At 46.0% G+C, this 18,713-nt stretch overlaps 1 protein-coding gene across 1 annotated transcript in view; it reads right to left on the minus strand.

The window, feature by feature from the left end:
* Positions 1–12,479, minus strand: part of MLANA (melan-A) — a 14,216-nt gene extending 1,737 nt beyond the window's left edge. The window contains exons 1-4 of the mRNA XM_012647393.1: positions 12,346–12,479; positions 10,756–10,857; positions 6,767–6,863; positions 236–352 (exon numbers count right to left, since the gene is read on the minus strand). Coding sequence (XP_012502847.1) covers positions 236–352; positions 6,767–6,863; positions 10,756–10,832 — 291 coding nt within the window. The 5' untranslated portion in view covers positions 10,833–10,857; positions 12,346–12,479. The remainder of the gene's footprint in view (positions 1–235; positions 353–6,766; positions 6,864–10,755; positions 10,858–12,345) is intronic.
* Between the last annotated feature and the right edge of the window lie 6,234 nt (positions 12,480–18,713).

The raw sequence follows: 18,713 nt of genomic DNA on the forward strand, positions 1-18,713 counted from the left end.
TTGTCCAGATAATTTCTTTCTATTTTTAGTAGAGACGGGGTCTCGCTCTTGCTCAGGCTGGTCTCGAACTCCTGACCTTGAGCGATCCTCCCGCCTCGGCCTCCCAGAGTGCTAGGATTACAGGCATGAGCCACGGCACCCGGCCTGTCCTTGCTTTTTAAATGAGAATGATTTTGTTCACTTGAGTTAAAAATAGCCATACATGAAAATACCCGGATGCAGGATCTTAACCTACCACAACTTCACAATTTTTCTCTTGAAAAGACAATTTGCTGTCCTGATGACCAAGGCCTTCACGTGAGCGTCTTCTTGTTAAGGCATCTTCTTGTTTACCAACATGAAGGCTTTTATCCTGAAAAGCAAATTGATAAAGGGGAGTGGGGTGAGAAGAAATAATTGAGTCCATTAAAGAAAAGAGAAGGAAGCCCAAGTTTTAAGAACGAGTTTTAATCTAGGTTCTGCCACTTACTTGCTGTGTGCCCTCAGGCTAGTCACTTTACCTCTCTGAATTCCAGTTTTTCCATCTGTAATAGGAGGATAAATACCACCTACTTCTCAGAATTTTTGTGGAAATTAACTAAAGGTAAAGCACTAGTACAGTGCCTGGCACCCAGTAGTTAGTCAAAGGATATTTCTGAAGGGAAGGAGAAGAAGAATGAATCTACAAAAAAGAACCTCTTTCAAACTTATCCTTCAAAAGTGAAGGATAAATAGACTTTATCAGACAAACAAAAATTGAGGGAATTTGTTGCCAGTAGACCTACCTTGCAAGAAATGTTAGGAGAAGTTCTTTAGAGAGAAGGAAAATAATATAGGTCAGAAACTCAGATCCACATACAAAAAGGAAAAGCATCAAAGAAAGAATAAGTGAAGATAAAATAAATACTTTTCCTTATTCTTTAACAGATAATTTTGATCTAATAGTTCAAAATAATAATAGCAACAATGTATTTGATTACGTATGCTTATATACTTATGTATGCTTATATATATGTACAATGAATGACAGTAATGATACAAGGGAAAGGAGGAAGGAATTAAGATTATTTTGTTATTATAAGGTACTCGTACTACCCATGAAGCGGTATGGTCTTATTTGAAAGTTGGCTTGGATTAGTTCTAAACGTATATTGCAAACTCTAGAACAAGCGCTAAAAAAAAGTAAAAAAAAAAAAAAGAGAGAGAGAGAGAGAGAACTAGTATCAGGAAGAAGAGAAAATGGAATCATATAAAATGTCCAACTGAAACCACAAAGGGCAGAAAAAGTAGAAAATGAAAATAATAGCAAATAACAAGAGTCACAAATAGAAAACAGTAACAAATATGATAGATATTACTCCAACTATATCAATAATGACTTTGAACATCAATGATCTAAATGCACCAATTAAAAGACAGAGATAGTCAGATTGGATCAAAAAATAAGACTCAACTGTGTTGTCTACAAGAACCCTCTTTAAATATAAACACATGTATATTAAAAGTAAATGGATGGAGAAAGATATGCCATTATAACACTAATCAAATGAAAGTAGGAATTCCTATATTAATTTCAGAAAGAGCAGATTTCAAAGCAAACGAAGTTATCAGGGAAAGAGAGAGACATTACCTAATGATAAAGGGATTGATTCTCCAAGAAGACATAGTAACACTTAACATGTATGCACCTAATAACAGTACATCAAAATACAGGAGAGAAAAACTGCAAGGAGAAATGGTTGAATCTACCATGGAGTTGGAGTTTGAGTTGGAGTCTTCAACACTTCTCTATCGGAAATAGCCAAATCTAGCAGGTGAAAAATTATTAAGACATAGTCAAACGATAAAACCATCAATCAACTAGATATAATAGACATCTATAGGCTGCTTCATCCAATGACAACAGAATACATATTCTTCTCAAGCCCACACAGGACATTCACCAAGCAAGACCACATTCTGGGCCATAAAACATGTCTTAACAAATTTAAGAGAATAGAAATCATACAATGTTTGCTTGTCAGACCACAATAGAATTAAAATAAAATCGATAACAGAAAGATAGCTGGAAAATCCCAAAACATGTGAAGATTAAGCAACACATTTCTGTATAGCACATAGGTCAAAGAAGAAATCTCAAGAGAAATTTTAAAATATTTTGAACTAAATGACATTGAAATACAACTTATCAAAATTTGTGGGATGCAGTGAAAGCAGTACTTAGAGGGAAATTTATAACGTTGAATGTGCATATTGGAAAAGAAGAAAGATATAAAATCAGTCATCTAAGCTTCCACCTTAGGAAACTAGAAAAAGGAGAGCAAATTAAATCCAAAGTAAGCAATAAATAAATAAATAAATAAATAAAAATTAAAGCGGAAATCAACGAAATTGAAAACAGAAAATTACTAGAGCAAATCAATGAAACCAAAAGCTGGTTCTTGGAAAACATCAGTAAAATTGATAAGTCTTAAGCTAGGCTAAGAAAAAAAAGACAAAAGACACAAACTACTATTATCAGAAATGAAAGAGAGTAATCACTACAGAGCCCACGGACATTAAAAGGATAAGCAAGGAATACTATGCTCACAAATTTGAAAGCCTAGATAAATGTAACAAATCTTTGAAAGACACAATATGTCAAAATCCATACAAGTAGAAATAGACCATCTGAATAGGCCTACATCTACCACAAAAATTGAATCAAAAATTAATGACCTTCTAAAACAAAAAGCACTAGGCCCAGAGGGGTTCACTGGCAAATTTTACTAAACATTTAAGGAAGAAATTATAGCAATTTTCTATGACCTCTTTCACAAGACAGAAGCAGAGGAAATACTTTCTAACCCAGTCTATGAGGCCAGCATTATCCTAATGCCAAAACCAGACAAAGACATTACAAGAAATGAAAGCTACAGATCAATATCTCTCATAAATATAGATGCAAAAATCCTCAACAAAATATTAGCAAATTAGATCCAACAATATGTAAAAAGAATTATATGCTATGATTAAGTAGGATTTATCCCAGGTATGAAAAGCTGGTTCAACATTGGAAAATCAATTAATTCATTACACCAACAGGCTAAAGAAGAAAAATCACATGATTGTATCAATAGATGCAGAAAAAGCATTTGATAAAAATCAAACTCCCGTTCATGATTAAAAACCCTCAGCAAACTAGGAACAGAGGGAAACTTCCTCAACTTTGCTAACAATATCTACAAAAATTCTACAGCAAACCATACTTCATGATAAGCTCGAGGCTGTCCCACTAAGATCAGGAACAAGGCAAGGATGTCTCCTCTCATCACTCCTTTTCAGTGTCATCCTGGAAGTCCTAACTAGTGCAATAAGCCAGAAATAAAATGTATACTGATTGTGAAGAAAAAAAAATAAAACTGTCTTTGTCGATTATTGTTTTTTTTTCTTTTTCTTAAGTCTCTCAATTGCCACAGGATAGGAATGTGATCCACTCTCTCAGTTCACTGCTAATTCTCTGCATTTACATTCTAACTCAGGATGCATGTTAAAATGCAGATTCCTCCACCCCACCACCAGAGAGGGTCCCAGAATCTGCCTTTTAGCAAGAATCTCAGGTGATTCCAGCGCAGGTATCCCCTGACCATGCATCGAGAAACACAATACCTTGAGACATGAGTGTAAACTGAACTGTCAGCAGGGGCCTTCAAATTCTTCTCCAGGAATGAAGAAGTATTATGTCCTAAACTTCCAAGTGAAGGTGTAAAACTGGTAAATACAAAAACCCACGTTCGATTCCTTACAAATCATCTCCCACTCCCTGCGGCAGAAACATGTTACTGCCAAAAAGCAGTCTTTCCTTTCAAAAGATGTTTTTCAGGGCTCAGAGGAATTGTTAACCAAGAGAGAAATTTTAGGAGATCTAAATTCCAAACTCCTCACTACCATGCTGTGGTCAATGAAAGTTGGAAGTAGACAGTTCAAAGCTTAACAAAGGCTGCTGAAAGTGGAGTAATTCAGGTCCCAAAGCTTGTATTTATTGTCATTTATGTTCTTTTGCTTTAAAATGGAAATAGAATCATCAAAGAGAGAAAGGGAGGTAATTATGGAATTAAATGCAGTACTTAATGCACTATTTCACATAATTTCGCCTAAATTTCTTAGACTGCTGATCCCCAACCTGGCTTTTCTGGAGATATGAAAGTCTCAAAATAAGATTTTAATATTAATTTAAAAAACTAAATATGATAGAGAGCATTTTTAGGCAGTAGGGGAACCAAGGAATTTAAACACATTTCTATCTCATAAGAATTTCAGAAACTCTACAAATCATTGATCCAGTCATAGAGAAGTGTAGACATGGTAGGTTGTATTTGAACCTTACCAAGCAAAATATTCACAGTGTCTGAGCACACATTAAGATTCTCTGTTATTCTTTAAACAAATGAATTTAAGATGAGAGCACTGAAGCATAAAGGAGAAACATCACTGTCTTTGTGTCCAGTGGCATCAAGCTAGTAATTGTAGTTAGTAAGGAAGTGGGTACCAATATGTTGAGTGTGTAGAGCCTTTACTCCCTGAAAGACTAAATCATTGTGTTTTCGATATTCAAGTATATAATGAAATAAAAATATAGAAGAAAATATGTATTAAATAAAAACTGATAGACATTGTGTTATCAATATATCATGCGTTCCCACCATGGCTAGGTGTAGAATAGAGCTAACGAGGCTTGAAGAAGTTAAAACCTAAGATCACCAAGCAAGTCAGTGGCAGACAATGAGACCGATGCTGATACCATACAATTGTATGACTGCCGTGTGCCAGGCACTGCACCAGGCACTGGAGAAACAAAGATGAACAAGAAATAGCCTCTGTTTCGGTTCACAACTGGGGGAAAGAAAAGGGGTAGAAGAGGTAAAAAGTAAATAACTAATTACAAGGCAGTCTCATAACCCCATGCTAGAGTTACAGATAGAGTTCTGTGGCAGAGAGCAAACCCCTCCCCTCCTAGCTGAACCTGCGGCCTTAAGGCAAAATATGCCCTGCTAGGTCCTTAAGTATAGCGTTTTGACCAAATCCAAATTTTACAGAACAAATTCTTTTATTAAAAGGGGTGCAGCAGAGAAAGATGAAGCTTTTCTTGCCTCCTTTGGTGCTTAAAAAAGAACAATCTTGAAATCAGAAGGCTGCAGGTTCCCTGCCCCTACAGAGTTCCCACTAAGTGTCAACACACTAGAGGGCTCTGCTGGGCAGGCGAGCCAAACCTGCCCTGCCTTTCATGCTTGTATTTGTGTTCACACTCTGGCAAGACAGGCACCGGGGAAACGGAGGCACGAGACTGCCCGAGTTTCTTGGCAAGAAGGAAAAGAATTTGAAGCTGCATCTCTCACCTTCCGCTTCTCACCAGACTGCCCAGCTCCAACGCCCCGCCCACACCGACCCTCCTCTCCTACCCAGGACGCTTTCCTCCGAATGAAGTGCTTGCTGAATGAGCACTGGGACTTTCCGACATCTTTTGTAAAGACAATTTTTTCCCATTATGCATCAACCTGAAAAGCTTTCATATCTGTAATAACAAGGAGAGAAAGAGAGAGAAATCCTTTCATTCCATTGCTCAGTATGGGGAATGCCTTCGGTGCTTAAATGCTAAGGTGCTGCCTGACTTCGAAGCAAGATTGCTGAACTTTGCAGTTTTTATAGTTTATAGATTTAGCTGATAGTTCCCATTCGTGGAAGATACTGGTACCACAAGATTGGACCGTGTCATTGTGTTAGCTTCCTGTTTATTTGGGTAAAGAAGAAAAAAATGCCACTAAAACCACGCTGGCCATCTAAGAAGGATGGAGCCTGTTTACACACACACACACACACACACACACACACACACACACACACACAGTGATCCTTTGTGCTGCTGAGGGGAGGATGGTTTTCTCATCACACTGATGTCTGAAGGGGTCTTGGACATGCTGAGCTGAGCTGCCAGTGTGGAGTCAGAAGAACTGGGAATTCCCAGGTAATGGGAGGAAAGGGGTGAAGAGGCAAGGGATGAGGAGAGGGCCACTCAGTGGAGGAGCAGAACCAGCAGGAATCCCTGTAAGTATTGGTAAGACCTGACGAGCCGAATAAACTGCTGTTTGCTGTGCAAGAGGACCACGAACCCCTTCCCATGTGCTCCACAAACCATCGATGTTCAGCGACACACAACAGCCAGGCACTCAAGTTTGCTACGAGTAGGACCATTATGTCCCCCAAAATTCATGTGTTGGAAACTTAATCCCCAACGCGACAGAGGTGGGATCTTTAAGAGGTGATTAGGTCACGAGAGCTCTGCCCTCATGAATAGATTGATGTCGTTATCTCGAGAGTGGGTTTGTTACAAAAGTGAGTGGGGCCCTCTCTTGCCCTCTCATACTCTCCTGCCCACGTGATGCCTCCGACCGTGATCTGACGCAGCAAGAAGACCCTCACCAGTCGCGGCCCCAGACCCTGGACTTCCCAGCCTCCGGAACTGTGAGGCAAATAAATTTCATTTCTTTATAAATCACCCAGTCTCTGATATTCTGTTATAACAGCACAAGACAGACAAAGACACGGGGCAAGTTCCTGGTTGGGGTTCATGCCCGGGCAGAGGCAAAGGAAGCGTTGCAAGAAGTACAATATAGCAAAAGCTTCATCAGAAGCAGGCATGCAAGCTGGAGGTGATTGTGAGAATGTTATCCCACTCCTTGGATATCCAGAGGAGGAAGTGGAAAGGGAGTCCTGAATCTGGAGGGATCCTGGCAGTGGGAACTATACTCACCGCCAAGGCTCTGTATCCACTTCGTCTTCTGCAGTACCAGCAGCCGATGAGCAGTAAAACTCCCAGGATCACTGTCAGGATGCCAATCCCCGCGGCCCTGGCCCAAGAGACAGACAAATCCGCCTTGTCATAGAAACATTGCTCCAGATCGTGATGAAACATCGATCAGTCTTCTCTCTTTGCATGGACTTTGACGGCCCAAAGAAGCACCTGCCAGTCCCCAAGTAGTTTCCCACCTCCCACACCAGGCACTCCACCAGGGCTCTAGCACCTGTTTCCAGGGACAGGTCCTTGTCTAGGAGCCTGTTAGGTGCATGCCCACAGGAGCACCGCCAACTGGCAAGGCCCAGGAACCCAAGTTCCAGGCACAAGAAGTGCCACAGCAACTGATCCTTATGTGGACAATGTATTCACTAGGGCTGAATTATCTCTTCTTCTCATCAAAGCTGGTTTAAGCATTTTTTCCAGTTCTGTCCACAAAAAGAAAATGAGAACTAGCATTGAATGAGTATCTACCATAACCTAGCTGTGCTAAACATTCTACATGCATTCACTTGTTTGATTCTCATGACAACCCTGCAGGGTAGGGACCATTTACCATGCCCATCTCACAGATGAGGAAATAAAAGCAGAGATTAAATGACTTGCTGGTGGTCATGCAGAGCTAGCACAAAACAGAGCTAGGATTTGAACCTGAGTCTGTCTCCATTGTGTTTGTGCCCTCTCTTTCCCAAACCCAAACTCTCCCCTTTACTCCTTGCAGCCATGGGGAGAAGTGTCTGAGCTGAACCTGGAGCAACGGTGTAGCGTTACTTACTGCGAAGGATCTGGTCCCAAGCAACGGGATGCCAATCTGAGGCTCTAAACCAGCCTTTTGGGCCTTGTGCTCAGTGACCCCTGGGAAGCATCACAGTCACCACAAAGGCCCTGGAAATAGGGTGTGGGGCTGTGCACGCCCTAGCTAATATCTGCCTGACCATCGCAGCGTGGTCAAAATTGAGAGCACTGAGCCTGTTATCTGTGGCCATCGACCTGCTAAGAAAGGCTCTGCAGAGCTGAGTGGCTTACAAGAGGTGGCGCGGCTACAGGAGAAGCAAGGCTGAACTAAGCCTTCCCCTGGAGAGACTTTCGTCCGGTACCATCCACTAGACCACCTCTGCCTCAAGGCTGCTGAGGCATCGAGCTCTTCCTGTCCATCTCCCAGTGGGAGGGAGAGAGAACCACGGGATGACAACGCTAGATGGAAACTCTGACCCAGTTATGTGGGCCGATCCACCCATCTTATAGATCATGAAGTTGGGACCAACTAAGATTCATCAATGACACCACCACCATGGTGACTATGCTACCATTCATTGAGCACCAATACATGCCAGGCACTGTGATAAGCACCCCACATAGATGCTCTTATTTCATCCTGACAACAGTCCTCTGAGGAAGCAATGATGTTCATTTTACAGCTGACATCAGGCTGTTAAAATGCCCAAGGTTCGTACAACCGTTAAGTGGCAGAACCAGCATTCACAGCAGCTGGCATTAGAAACGCGGGAGCGAGCACTAGAATTTGGACCAGATCCAGGTCTCCCGTCTCCCAGGCCAGCGCTTTTCCTGCAGAATCACTCTTTCCTAAAATGAAGCCGTCACAAGGCATATGCAATGGGCTCTCGTGACTGGAGGCGGGTGATTCCACTCCCAGCATGCCTGGGCCGCAGTTTGACCCTGTGGCCATCCCTTTAACATCTTGACACAGACAGAGCTCTGTTCCAGCTCTTTCTGCACAGTCACGTTGCACTCACAACACACGTGACAGACTGAAAGGCACCAGAGTGTGCCACACACACCAGAAAACCCATTGCCTGACGTGGCAGGGCTCCTCAGAATGTCACCTGGATGCCACCCACAGCAATCACCTGAGTTGCATGTTAAGGAGCAGATTTGGGGGGCCCACCCCTGGCCTATTAAATCGGCCTCTTGGTGGCAGTGCCTAGGAAGCCCCATTTGAATAAGCTCCAGGGATGACTTACACCCTACTTGACTGTAAGAACCCCTCTCCACTGAGGTTTCAAAGAGATAGAGAATACTCAGAGCAGGTGTGTTGCCATTTTTGGCTGGATGTGGGACTTATTTTGCATCGTTCTTCCTCAAGCTACCTGGTGGCACTATTTTGAGACGGATAATATCCTCATCGCTCCAATGAAGCTGTCCTCGTTCCCCTAACACTACTGCAGCTGTTTGAACAAGCAGCCAGCTGGGCAGGGACATTTCATGAGAGGAATGAGTCTTTTCATGGCTGGCCTTGTGCACAGGTGGTTATTTCCTGGGCTGATGTTCACTACCCTACACGAGGTCATGACGTTCCCTGCATTCAGTGCTTCCTTCCCTCACAGACTGAAGTTAAATATGTGTCACTGTGCTGGGGGCTTTGGTCATCTGAGCCCCCTACACACAGAAAAATGTCAAAAGGAATGACTTTCTGCTGACAAAAGGACAGCTCCCACACACATAGGTCGAATGGACATTTTTGTCAGCACTGGAACCCAGAGGCTCCCCCGTGTTCCCAAGGAAGATGCCCGAGAATCTACCCGACCCTGCATGAGCACCTTGTTCAGGTTGCAAGACGCAGAGAGCTTATACCTTCAGTCAAGGGGTTCCTCCACGTGACAATGGTAATAAACCCCTGTGCCCTTTATTAAGCTGCTGCCCTTCAACTTCAAGCCCACCTTTCTGTGCTCTGCTCTGTGATGCTGGGGCTGCACTCTGCAAACCCTTTCTCCTTTGGCTCCCGTGAGAGTGCTCTGGCGGGGCGGGGAGCTGCTCCTCCAGTTTGCTTCCTGTTCCTGTCTGGCGTCACCCCAGCAACAGGCTTCACACAGTCAGTCAGGCCCAATCGCCAGCTCTTCATCCGGCACTCCCAGAGCTGGCGCGCTGGGCCCCTCCCCAGCAAGAGCACCAGCCGACCTGCGCCCCAGCTCAGAGCTCAGCGTGCTCGATTCACGGGTCCCCTGAGGCATGCTCCTGAGGCACCAGAACCAGCCAAACAGAAACCCCTCCTTAGAGACCCGGGTCCCATCTCTGTGGGGTTCCTCCTGACAACCCCCATCTTCCCTTTATTCCCCCACCCCAGGGCTGCCCTTGGGTTACCTCTCTGTCTTCTTGGCCTCCTCATGCCTGTTCAACCAATTCCTTCCATTAAAGTCTGTATGCTGAAACTCCTAGTTGGTCTCTGTCTTCCCGACTAGTCCCCGAAAGTAACCCCGTTAAGGCTGTGAATGCACCTGGCCCCTCCCCTCCCACCCCACCTTTCCACTCCCAGCACCTGCAGCGTGTGTCCCTGTGGCCTCTGTTTTCCCGCCGCTGCATTTGCATTTGCTGAAGTGTTCTCATGCCTCACTCTCCCACTCGACTGTGAGCTTTTGCAAAGGTAAGGATAATGTCTTGGGCCGGTATACAATGCTTAGCACTCAGAAATGCTTGATCATATAAATATTTATTTTTAATTAACTCTGAGTACCAAATGCCTTTCTGCAGGATAAAGTCATGCTGCGCCATCTTCACCCTGGAGTCAGGCTGCAGACTGAGCCACACGCCTGCCTTTGTCCTCACTGGCTCTTTAGTGACTCACCTTTATTCTGTCTGCAAACCACCTTCAGGAGCTTGAATGGCGTGGACAGAATGAGGCTTGAGGAAAGAGGCATCTCGATCCTGGACACACGTTTTTCAGCTTGGGAGCCTACAGCTAAGGCCCAGTAGCCAAGCGTGCAGACACAACGGCAAGATCCAACCTTTTATCTTTCCTGTCTTCCTGCCTGTTTGGCCTCAGAAGCCTGAGGGAGCCCTTGTAGGACCATGGCGTCTCCTCACCCTGTTGCCAGGGATTTTACTTTCCGGAGAGAGAAACGCTAGGGAGATTGATGCACCGGCCTGTGCTGGTGCAAGTCAGCCAGCTTTCAGCAAACTGCAACCCCTGCTGGGTCTGGTTTTGAACTTACTCTTCAGCTGTGATGTACGAGTGGCGGCGCCCCTTCTTGGAGTGACCATAGATGAAGTGGGTGTTTTCTCTTGGCATCTTGTAGGGTCAGGGTGCAGGACACCTAACAGAGGGGCACATGGGCATCATTTCGTGCATCCAAAGCAACCTTATTCGTCATCTCATGAAGACCACGGAGGCCTTGTCACTAGGGGTTCGACACTGACAGCCAGGACCCTCTGGTTTCTCTCTGTGGCGGGATTTGTACCTGCTTCTTTCATTGATATCAAGGGCTTTAGAAATAGCTCATATTTATAACCCCTTCCACTAACTGAAAATTAAGTTCAAAGAAGAAACTCCAAATGAAAGCAAAAAACTTTCAAATTGAGTTATTCTTTGGGTGGAGTAGGGGAGAATGCTCCTCATTTGCCTTCAATTTGACTCTATACCATAAACTCACAGAGAAACAAACAAACAAACAAAAAGCATTTTTACTTACTCTCCCCCTTCCCTGGCCCAGGGCTATGGTTAATAAAATAAGAAGAGTTATTTCTCTCCAAAATTATTGTTTGATATCAATCCCTGGACAAACAGCAGGTTATGAGGACCTCGTGTGTGTTCCCGGCTGTCTGCCACCTGAGCCTCGCTGGGGACACGAGGGCAAGCAGCCAGCACAGTGTCTCCAACCCCACCTTCCAACAGAGGGGACCACCCTACGCAGGGGCTTTGGCTTGTCCACGTGCGCTTCACCCAACATAAGGTGAACAAGCCCAGGGCCTGACGTGGTCTAACCACTTGGCTTCCCTCCCACCTAAATCAATGCCTGCTTCTCTCTAGTCAAATAATAATAATAAAATACAAATGGATTAAAAAAAAAAAGCTCATGAACTGCAGTGGTCATAAAGCACGCTCATTAAAAACCAATAATGGAAGCCTCTCTCCTTGCTGGCATGTATGGTTCTGCGCTCTCGCTGCTCCCGTGCATCTCAAAGGTCTGATCCCCGTGGAGTTTTATCAACAAGCTCCACTTTAAAACAACAGGGAGCAGGGGGAGAACAGAATGAAAGTTTCACCACATGGCTCCTTTCCATTGGGGTATTTTATGTGTAATTTGCCCTTCCCTTGTAAAAAAATAATTACGGTTGAACTCACTGGTCATCTCAGGTGAATAATGCAGGGATGAACCTGTGTTCAAAATTCCAGATGATGAACTCAATGTTGCATTAAATTGGCTTCATACATCTCCACCCCATGCTCGGAGCCTTGGCAAACCGTGTAGGGACAGCAAAGGCACCTCATCCCGCTCAACCCAAGAGAAGCAGTCCCTTAAGGAACAGGAGAATGCATCACACTCGGGGAGGCTGCTTCTCCCCAGTGGCTGCCACCCTGCATCGTAGCTTTTCTTCTTGGCAGTCCTGGAGGACTGAGAGAGCATCTAGGAGGAGATTTTGTGAACCCTCAGAAGTTGGAGAATTACAGACTTCGAGGAGAAATTCTGTTGACAGTCGAGCATCAGGCAGGCAATAAGGGAGGGCAGAGGAGTTCATCAGAATTTCCCAAACCCTGTTCTGGAAGAACAGGGCTATGATTATGGTGAGAAGGCAACACTCACCTCCCTGAATGAGATAGTCCCCGTCTGCTGGCTGGCTGTGTGCGTGAAGATTGCTTCTGTGGCTCTTAATCTTTTTTATTTATTTTTTTCCTGGTCGTGAGTCCCATGAGAGTCACGGGTTTGGATTCTGACGGGGTCATCTGTGATTGCTTAATTGGCATGAAAGAAACAGACTTCATGCCTCCTTTCAAAAAGTCCCAGCTCGCTGCAGGCTGTTTTCCCCAATCCCAGTGCTTCATCCCAGGGAAGCCATTTATTTTAAACGCGGGTCCCTCCTGCATAGGGTTGCCAGATAAAATATAGGATGACCAGTTAAATTTGAATTTCAGATAAACGATGAATAATCTGTTAGTGTAACTATGTCCCATTCAGTATTTTCAGTATAAATATGTCCTATGCATTGCATGGGACATACTTATACTTAAAAAGTTATTTTTTTGTTTATCTGAAATCCAAATTTAAGTAGGTGGTCCATACCCTCCCTCATCTCCATCTCAAATGGTTGAAGAGCCTTTAGGCTCAGTTCTGGAGATCATCTAGTCCCAGACTGTCGTGACCAAGAAAAGGAAATAGAAAATCCCTAAAACCTCCTCAGCTGAGTTCTTTGCGATACTCTTGGAGTTAACTGTCAACTGGGTACAGTGGGTTTCCATGCATTTGCAAGGGACAGGCAAAATTTTCTCCTTGAACGTGGAACGCAACCTACTTAGAATCTAATGGAAACCAGGGCTGATTCTACTTCACATCACAATCTATCCTGGGAGTCAAACGTGTATAGCCCAGAAGCGTCTCAGTGGGACACCATAGTCACCCTGGCTCAAAGGCTCTCCATAGCCATTGTGGACCCCCCCCAAAAAAAAAACAAGCAAAAACCCCACAAGAATGAGGAAATATGAGCGTCCTCATCAGCTGAAGAGTTAGATTAAATGACCACTAAGGTCCCCTTCCCCATCCGAGGGCCCCTTCCTTTCAGAGCCCGTGACTTTACAGTTTCCACTGCGGGCTGTGGACAAGGGCCGTCCTGTGTGAGGGCAGTAACGACCCACCGGATACTGGACAGTCACTGCTGGAAATGGTAAAGGAGGGAGAAAACAGACAGAGAAGAATTGGTCCTTCTTAGGTGAGACAAGGAATTAAAGCCTATCTGAAAAGTAGGGAAAATTTAAACATCTAAATGGCAAGAAGGAGTCAGCTACAAAAAGATGAAGCAAGAGCATTTCAGAAAGAGAGGACAGCCCGGGCAAAGGCCTTCGGCAGAGCAATAGAACACGCCTCAGTCTGTGAACCCTGGAAACTCTGGCTCAGGAGATTTTGTACAAAAATTGGGACGGATACAAGTCCCTCGTGTCAACAGATTTGGAGAGAGCCACTTCAACCCGAACTTCAGGGTTATGTCCGGTAACTCCCAGAGAGTCCTAGCGGCGAGGGCCAGTGTACCAAGAAGGACGCAGTTCTGGGCTGAGAAGTGCAGGGTTTGCACTAAGCTGGACATGACAACCAGCCTGGGCCCCTGGGTGATCGGCAGCAAGGCCACAGGGCAGGGAGGTGCCGACCTGCCTCTCAGGGCGAGGTGGAGCTCCCAGGTCTTGCTCTGGTCCTCTGGTGCTGTGAGCTGACCCGGGGGCTCGAGGGCGGCCTGGCATTCCTCCAGGATGGAGACCACACGCAGCTGGCATCATCACCTCCCCCAGAGCAGGGTACAGGACCAGACCCCGCACGCTGGGGACACCACAACCTCCTTGGAGGCATACTCTCTAGCTTTCTAGCTTTGTGAAGATCTGGAGTCCTGATCAGATCTTTCTCGGGCATCTCTTTGACTCTTTAAGTTGTTTGCAGCTTCTGAGGTGCCCCATCCTACCAGGGTTACATGCCCAGGATGTGGCTTCTTCGAATAAGGGTTCCCTGGGAACCTCAACCTGAAAATTCTACCACATCCTTCTTCCTGGAAGCCCCTCAGAAGTTCCCTCTGACTGGGCTCCTAGTCTCCGTCCTTGGACTGGCCGTGGGCCTCAGGGTCCACCCCAGAGCCAGACCAAGCCAGGCCCGCCCCCACCTCCTACACTTCCTAGTGACTTCCTTTTCTTCCCTGCCAGTAGAGCCCTAAGCTAACGGCAGGAATTCTAGAATCCAGACTGCCACACTTCATCTCTTAATGTGCGTGACCTGCAAATCACAAACCTCTGAAAGCCCCAGTGCATGCATCTAAAAACAAGCAAAAAAGTGCTAACAGCTCACTGTGAGTTAGAGGAGATAATATGTACAAAGTGCTTGGTACAGTATCTGGCACAGAACATGCTCGGCCACGATAGTGTGAACTGTTGCTGCAGGGCTGCCCAGCTGCTACCCTTTGGCCCAGCTCAGATGGCACTGCCCCCGGCCTGCCCCAGCTCCGGGGTTAGAAATTGCACCTTGATGGCCCCTGATGGGTTCTCCGCTGCCACCTAGTGGGCCTTGGCCCCCTTGCACCCCAGGCCCACCTCACAAAGGGACCAGAGATGCCTGTTTGGTCTTTTCAAAACCCTCCTGTTCACAGTGCTCAGGGGACAGAATCCTCTTTACTCATCCTCGTTGGAACTTGGAACCTTCTTCAGTGCTCCCCACAAGACTGAGCTTTCGCCCTCTCTCAACACACCCCAAAGGCATATGGAGGTTTGGTGCTGCTGCCCCTTTGTAGGAGAAGCTGAACCAACAGAATCGGCCCTTCAGAAGGCAGAGAAGGCAAGTAGACACCTCTGTAGTGACTGAGGCAGGCTGTGGACAGCACTCCGTCCCTGTGCCTCATGGGAGCCTTCAACTCCTGCTCTTATTATTACCTGTGTGGCCTTGAGCAAGTTACTTAACCTCTCCGAGCTTCAGTGTCCTCATCTGCAAAATGGGAATAAGGAATAATGACAAAATTGCTGTGAGAGTTAAATGAGATAATATATGTAAAATCGTCTGGTGCAGTGCCTGGCAAGTTACTGAAGTTGGAGAAAGACTAGTGCCCCTGGGAATTTCCTGGGAATGTACAGCCTGGAGAGGGATAGCAGGGGAAGCTTGTGAACTGACATCACTGCTGAGTGTTAATCAGCTAACAAGGTGCTCCCTGTGGAGTACAGAGAGGGCCAGTGGTGAGCTAAGAAGGGAACAGAATGAAGGCGTGGCCAGGTGGGGGCTGAAGGGGGAGCTCTAGCTGCCAGGGGGCAGCTGGAGGCCAGCAGGAGCCTCCCTCCTCCCTTGGACACCTGAGAGTGAGCTGCTGGTCTCATGCTGGACTCGTTTGGCTCCTTCTCAAGAAGGAGAGGGGAGGACTCCATCAGTTCCCCACTCCATGAGGAAAGTTGCTCCAGGTGAACCAGCATGGGCTCCACATTCGCACCGAATTGGCTCAAGCTGTGAGAACGTGGCCCAATTCCCAAGGCTACTCAGGTGAGCAGAGAAGAGCACCAGTACATGGGAAATGTGTTAAATCGCACAGCCACTCACGCCTAGTTGCTGTCAAGAAGGATGGGGTTACGGGACTGGATTGGAATGACCTTTGGGGTGGAAAAAATACCGAGGGGTCAACCGCAACGTTCACTATAATATCACCCCTGATTCTTGTCCAGGGTACAGCGGGGTATTGGTCCTACTTGGGAGTGGAAGGCGCGGGAAAGGTTCGAGAGGAAGATGGGCTGCATTTGAGTCTGGAAAGGTAAGCAGGGGTTCACCAGTCACAGCGTGGGGTGAGGGTAGGCAGGTGACTTCTGGGTGGAGGGAGGACTCGGGGGCCTGGAACGGCCTGGTGGATTTGGGGAACCATGAGCAGTTCCATATGGCTGGAATGCCAAGTACAAGAAAGGGGGTGGCAGGCCTGAGGCCCTGGTCCCAAGCCTCAGAGGGCCTAGAACACCTCGCTGAGGCTTTCGGAATGACCTGGCAGGTTGTGCTGAGTCACAGAAAGGTTTTGAGCAGGGAAAAAAGCGGGCTGACCAGACTTACGGTCAATCTACTTTCCTATGCTGTGAAGATATCTACCTCCCGGGCGGCCTTGAGGAGTGCCTGTGTTACTGTGTGTGAAAACATTTTGTAAGCTAAAAATGATAGTGATGTGGAAGCTTGTCCTTGAATGGCAGGGCACTGGACTGGCGACATGAAGGGATGAGTAGGAGAGAGCCGTGGGTTCTCATTCTGATTCAAACGCTTGCTCCAGCCTTGACCGGTTGTGTGTCCTTGGTATATAAGACCGTCAGCATCCGTCTCTCCATCTGCAAGGTGGGAACTTAATCTCTCTCAGGAAGGCTGGAAGGTGAGGCCTAGTGTGCCTAGCATGGAGTATGCTCTTGTATCATCAGTCCAGGGTCGTGGTCGTGAGCAACAGAAACTCGACTCCGGCTACTTACAGAAATGAGGAAATTAATGGGAGGTTAAGAAGGTGTCCCATAGAACTAAAGAAAAGTGAGCAAACCAGGCCTTAGGAAGAAATAGGATGAAGTTGTTCTGTGAATACAGGTAGCAACAATTAATGGATGATCTTTCAGGTTGCTGTCACCAAAATGAAATCAGCTCCAGCCATGTTCATCTTTGTGTACAAGATTCAGGTGCCTTGGAGAATCTTGTGTCAAGCTACATAACAAACAGAGGCTCTCTAAAAGAAAGGATGGGCAAGGCATGGTGTCTCACATCTGTAATACCAGCACTTTGGGAGGCTGAGGTGGGAGGATCGCTTGAGGTCAGGAGTTTAAGACTAGTCTGTGCAACATAGTGAGGTTCCCATCTCTACAAAAAAAAAAAAAGGTGGGCATGATGGCACACACCTCTAGTCCTAGCTACTGGGGAGGTTCACTTGAGTCCAAGAGTTCAAGGTTGTAGTGAGCTATGATTGGGCCACACTGCACTCCAACCTGGGAAACAGTGAGACCCTGACTCTAAAAAAAAAAAATAAACAAATAAAAATAAGAGAAAAGATGTTTATTTAGGAATAGAGCATTGCAATGGGAATACGCATGTCGTAGTAAACTATGTGTATATTTGGGGAGGTAAAGGAAGACAAAGGTTTTTAAAGGAAAAGTGAGGAGGATTACATAATTGTTTTGAAATAATTGTTTTGGGCTACAAAGATCAATAACAAGCATGACTGCAGTATGAGGTTGGAGAAGTATTTTTTGTGTAAGGTTGTGATGGCCTTCGGGCAGGATCGTGGTTTTTGCAGTCTTTTTTGGATAGGTTTTGTTATCAGACACACAAGCATGAGAACCTTATCTTCATGGCCTTCCCTGGCTCTATTTGTCAGGGTTTTCTTAACACCAGTGACTCCATTTGATTCTGACAACTTTCACACTTGTCTGGCTGGCTTGGGTCTTGTGCCCAATCCTTGCCCAGGCATGAACTGGCTGCGGGTAGGGGTTGGGGTTCGTCTAATGTCCCATCAAGACTGAAGCAACAGGGAAGGAGAAATTCTTCAGAAGGAACCTAAGTTGCTGTTAAGAAAATATGAAGGAAGGGATGCAGGAGAGACAAAAGCAGAGCTGCCCTCTACAACATTTGGCAAATGGTGACCATCACAGTTCAACAAAGTTGGGTTCCTTGAGCTCTGATTTGTCCCTGAGAAGTCTTCCATTCTTTACTGTTCCTAACAAGCACTGTGAGAGGAACAGGATTGAGTATCCAGAAATCCTGTAGGGGACTATGGGAGGCTTCCAGGAGCTCTCTGTTCATACTCTCATCCCACCACTTGCTGCATGACATTGACGTTGTCTGTTCATGTCTCATGCATCCACCAGTTCCCGGGTTCCGGGAGGACAGGAGTTGCATCTCTCCGTACCTCCGTTGCCCAGCACAGAGCCTGGCACGTGGTAGAACCTCAGTGAACTACACTGTGGCTCAGATCTCATCTCCAGTGACTTTGTAAGAAGTAGTACTATCAGAGAAAACAGGATGATATTGCAATACTAAGGACAACAATTGTCTGCATCAGTATATTTTTCTGTGTTTTATTTTGAAAGAAATCCCCCTTTTCCTACCCAACCACCCTCACCCAAAGTATGATACCTTCCTTGGCCAGTATTGCCAAGATTTGGTGGAGGTCAAATGATGGGAAAGGGCTCAATTGCTGCTCACGGCCTGCAATAGCTCCCACCAAGCACAGTGTTCAGAGGGCAGAAGGGCTCCTAAGTGCAGCCCCGAGAGTTACTTGGGTCCTGACACCACCCGAGGACACAGCCATGGCCTCCAAGCCTCCCTGTTTCCCCTTCAGCATCAAAGAACTAAAGGGGTTAGGAAACATCTTGCATGTCAGGATGCTGACCTCCCCTGTGTCTCTGGAGGCAGTTTTTCCAGCATGCCCTCCATAGCAACCCAATCCACAATCCCACGAGGCTTGGTTTCTTAGGGCTGACAGTTTGAGACTC

The sequence above is a fragment of the Propithecus coquereli genome, unplaced genomic scaffold (genome assembly GCF_000956105.1).
Source record: "Propithecus coquereli isolate 6110/MARCELLA unplaced genomic scaffold, Pcoq_1.0 Scaffold267, whole genome shotgun sequence".
In the NCBI taxonomy this organism is placed as follows: Eukaryota; Metazoa; Chordata; class Mammalia; order Primates; family Indriidae; genus Propithecus; species Propithecus coquereli.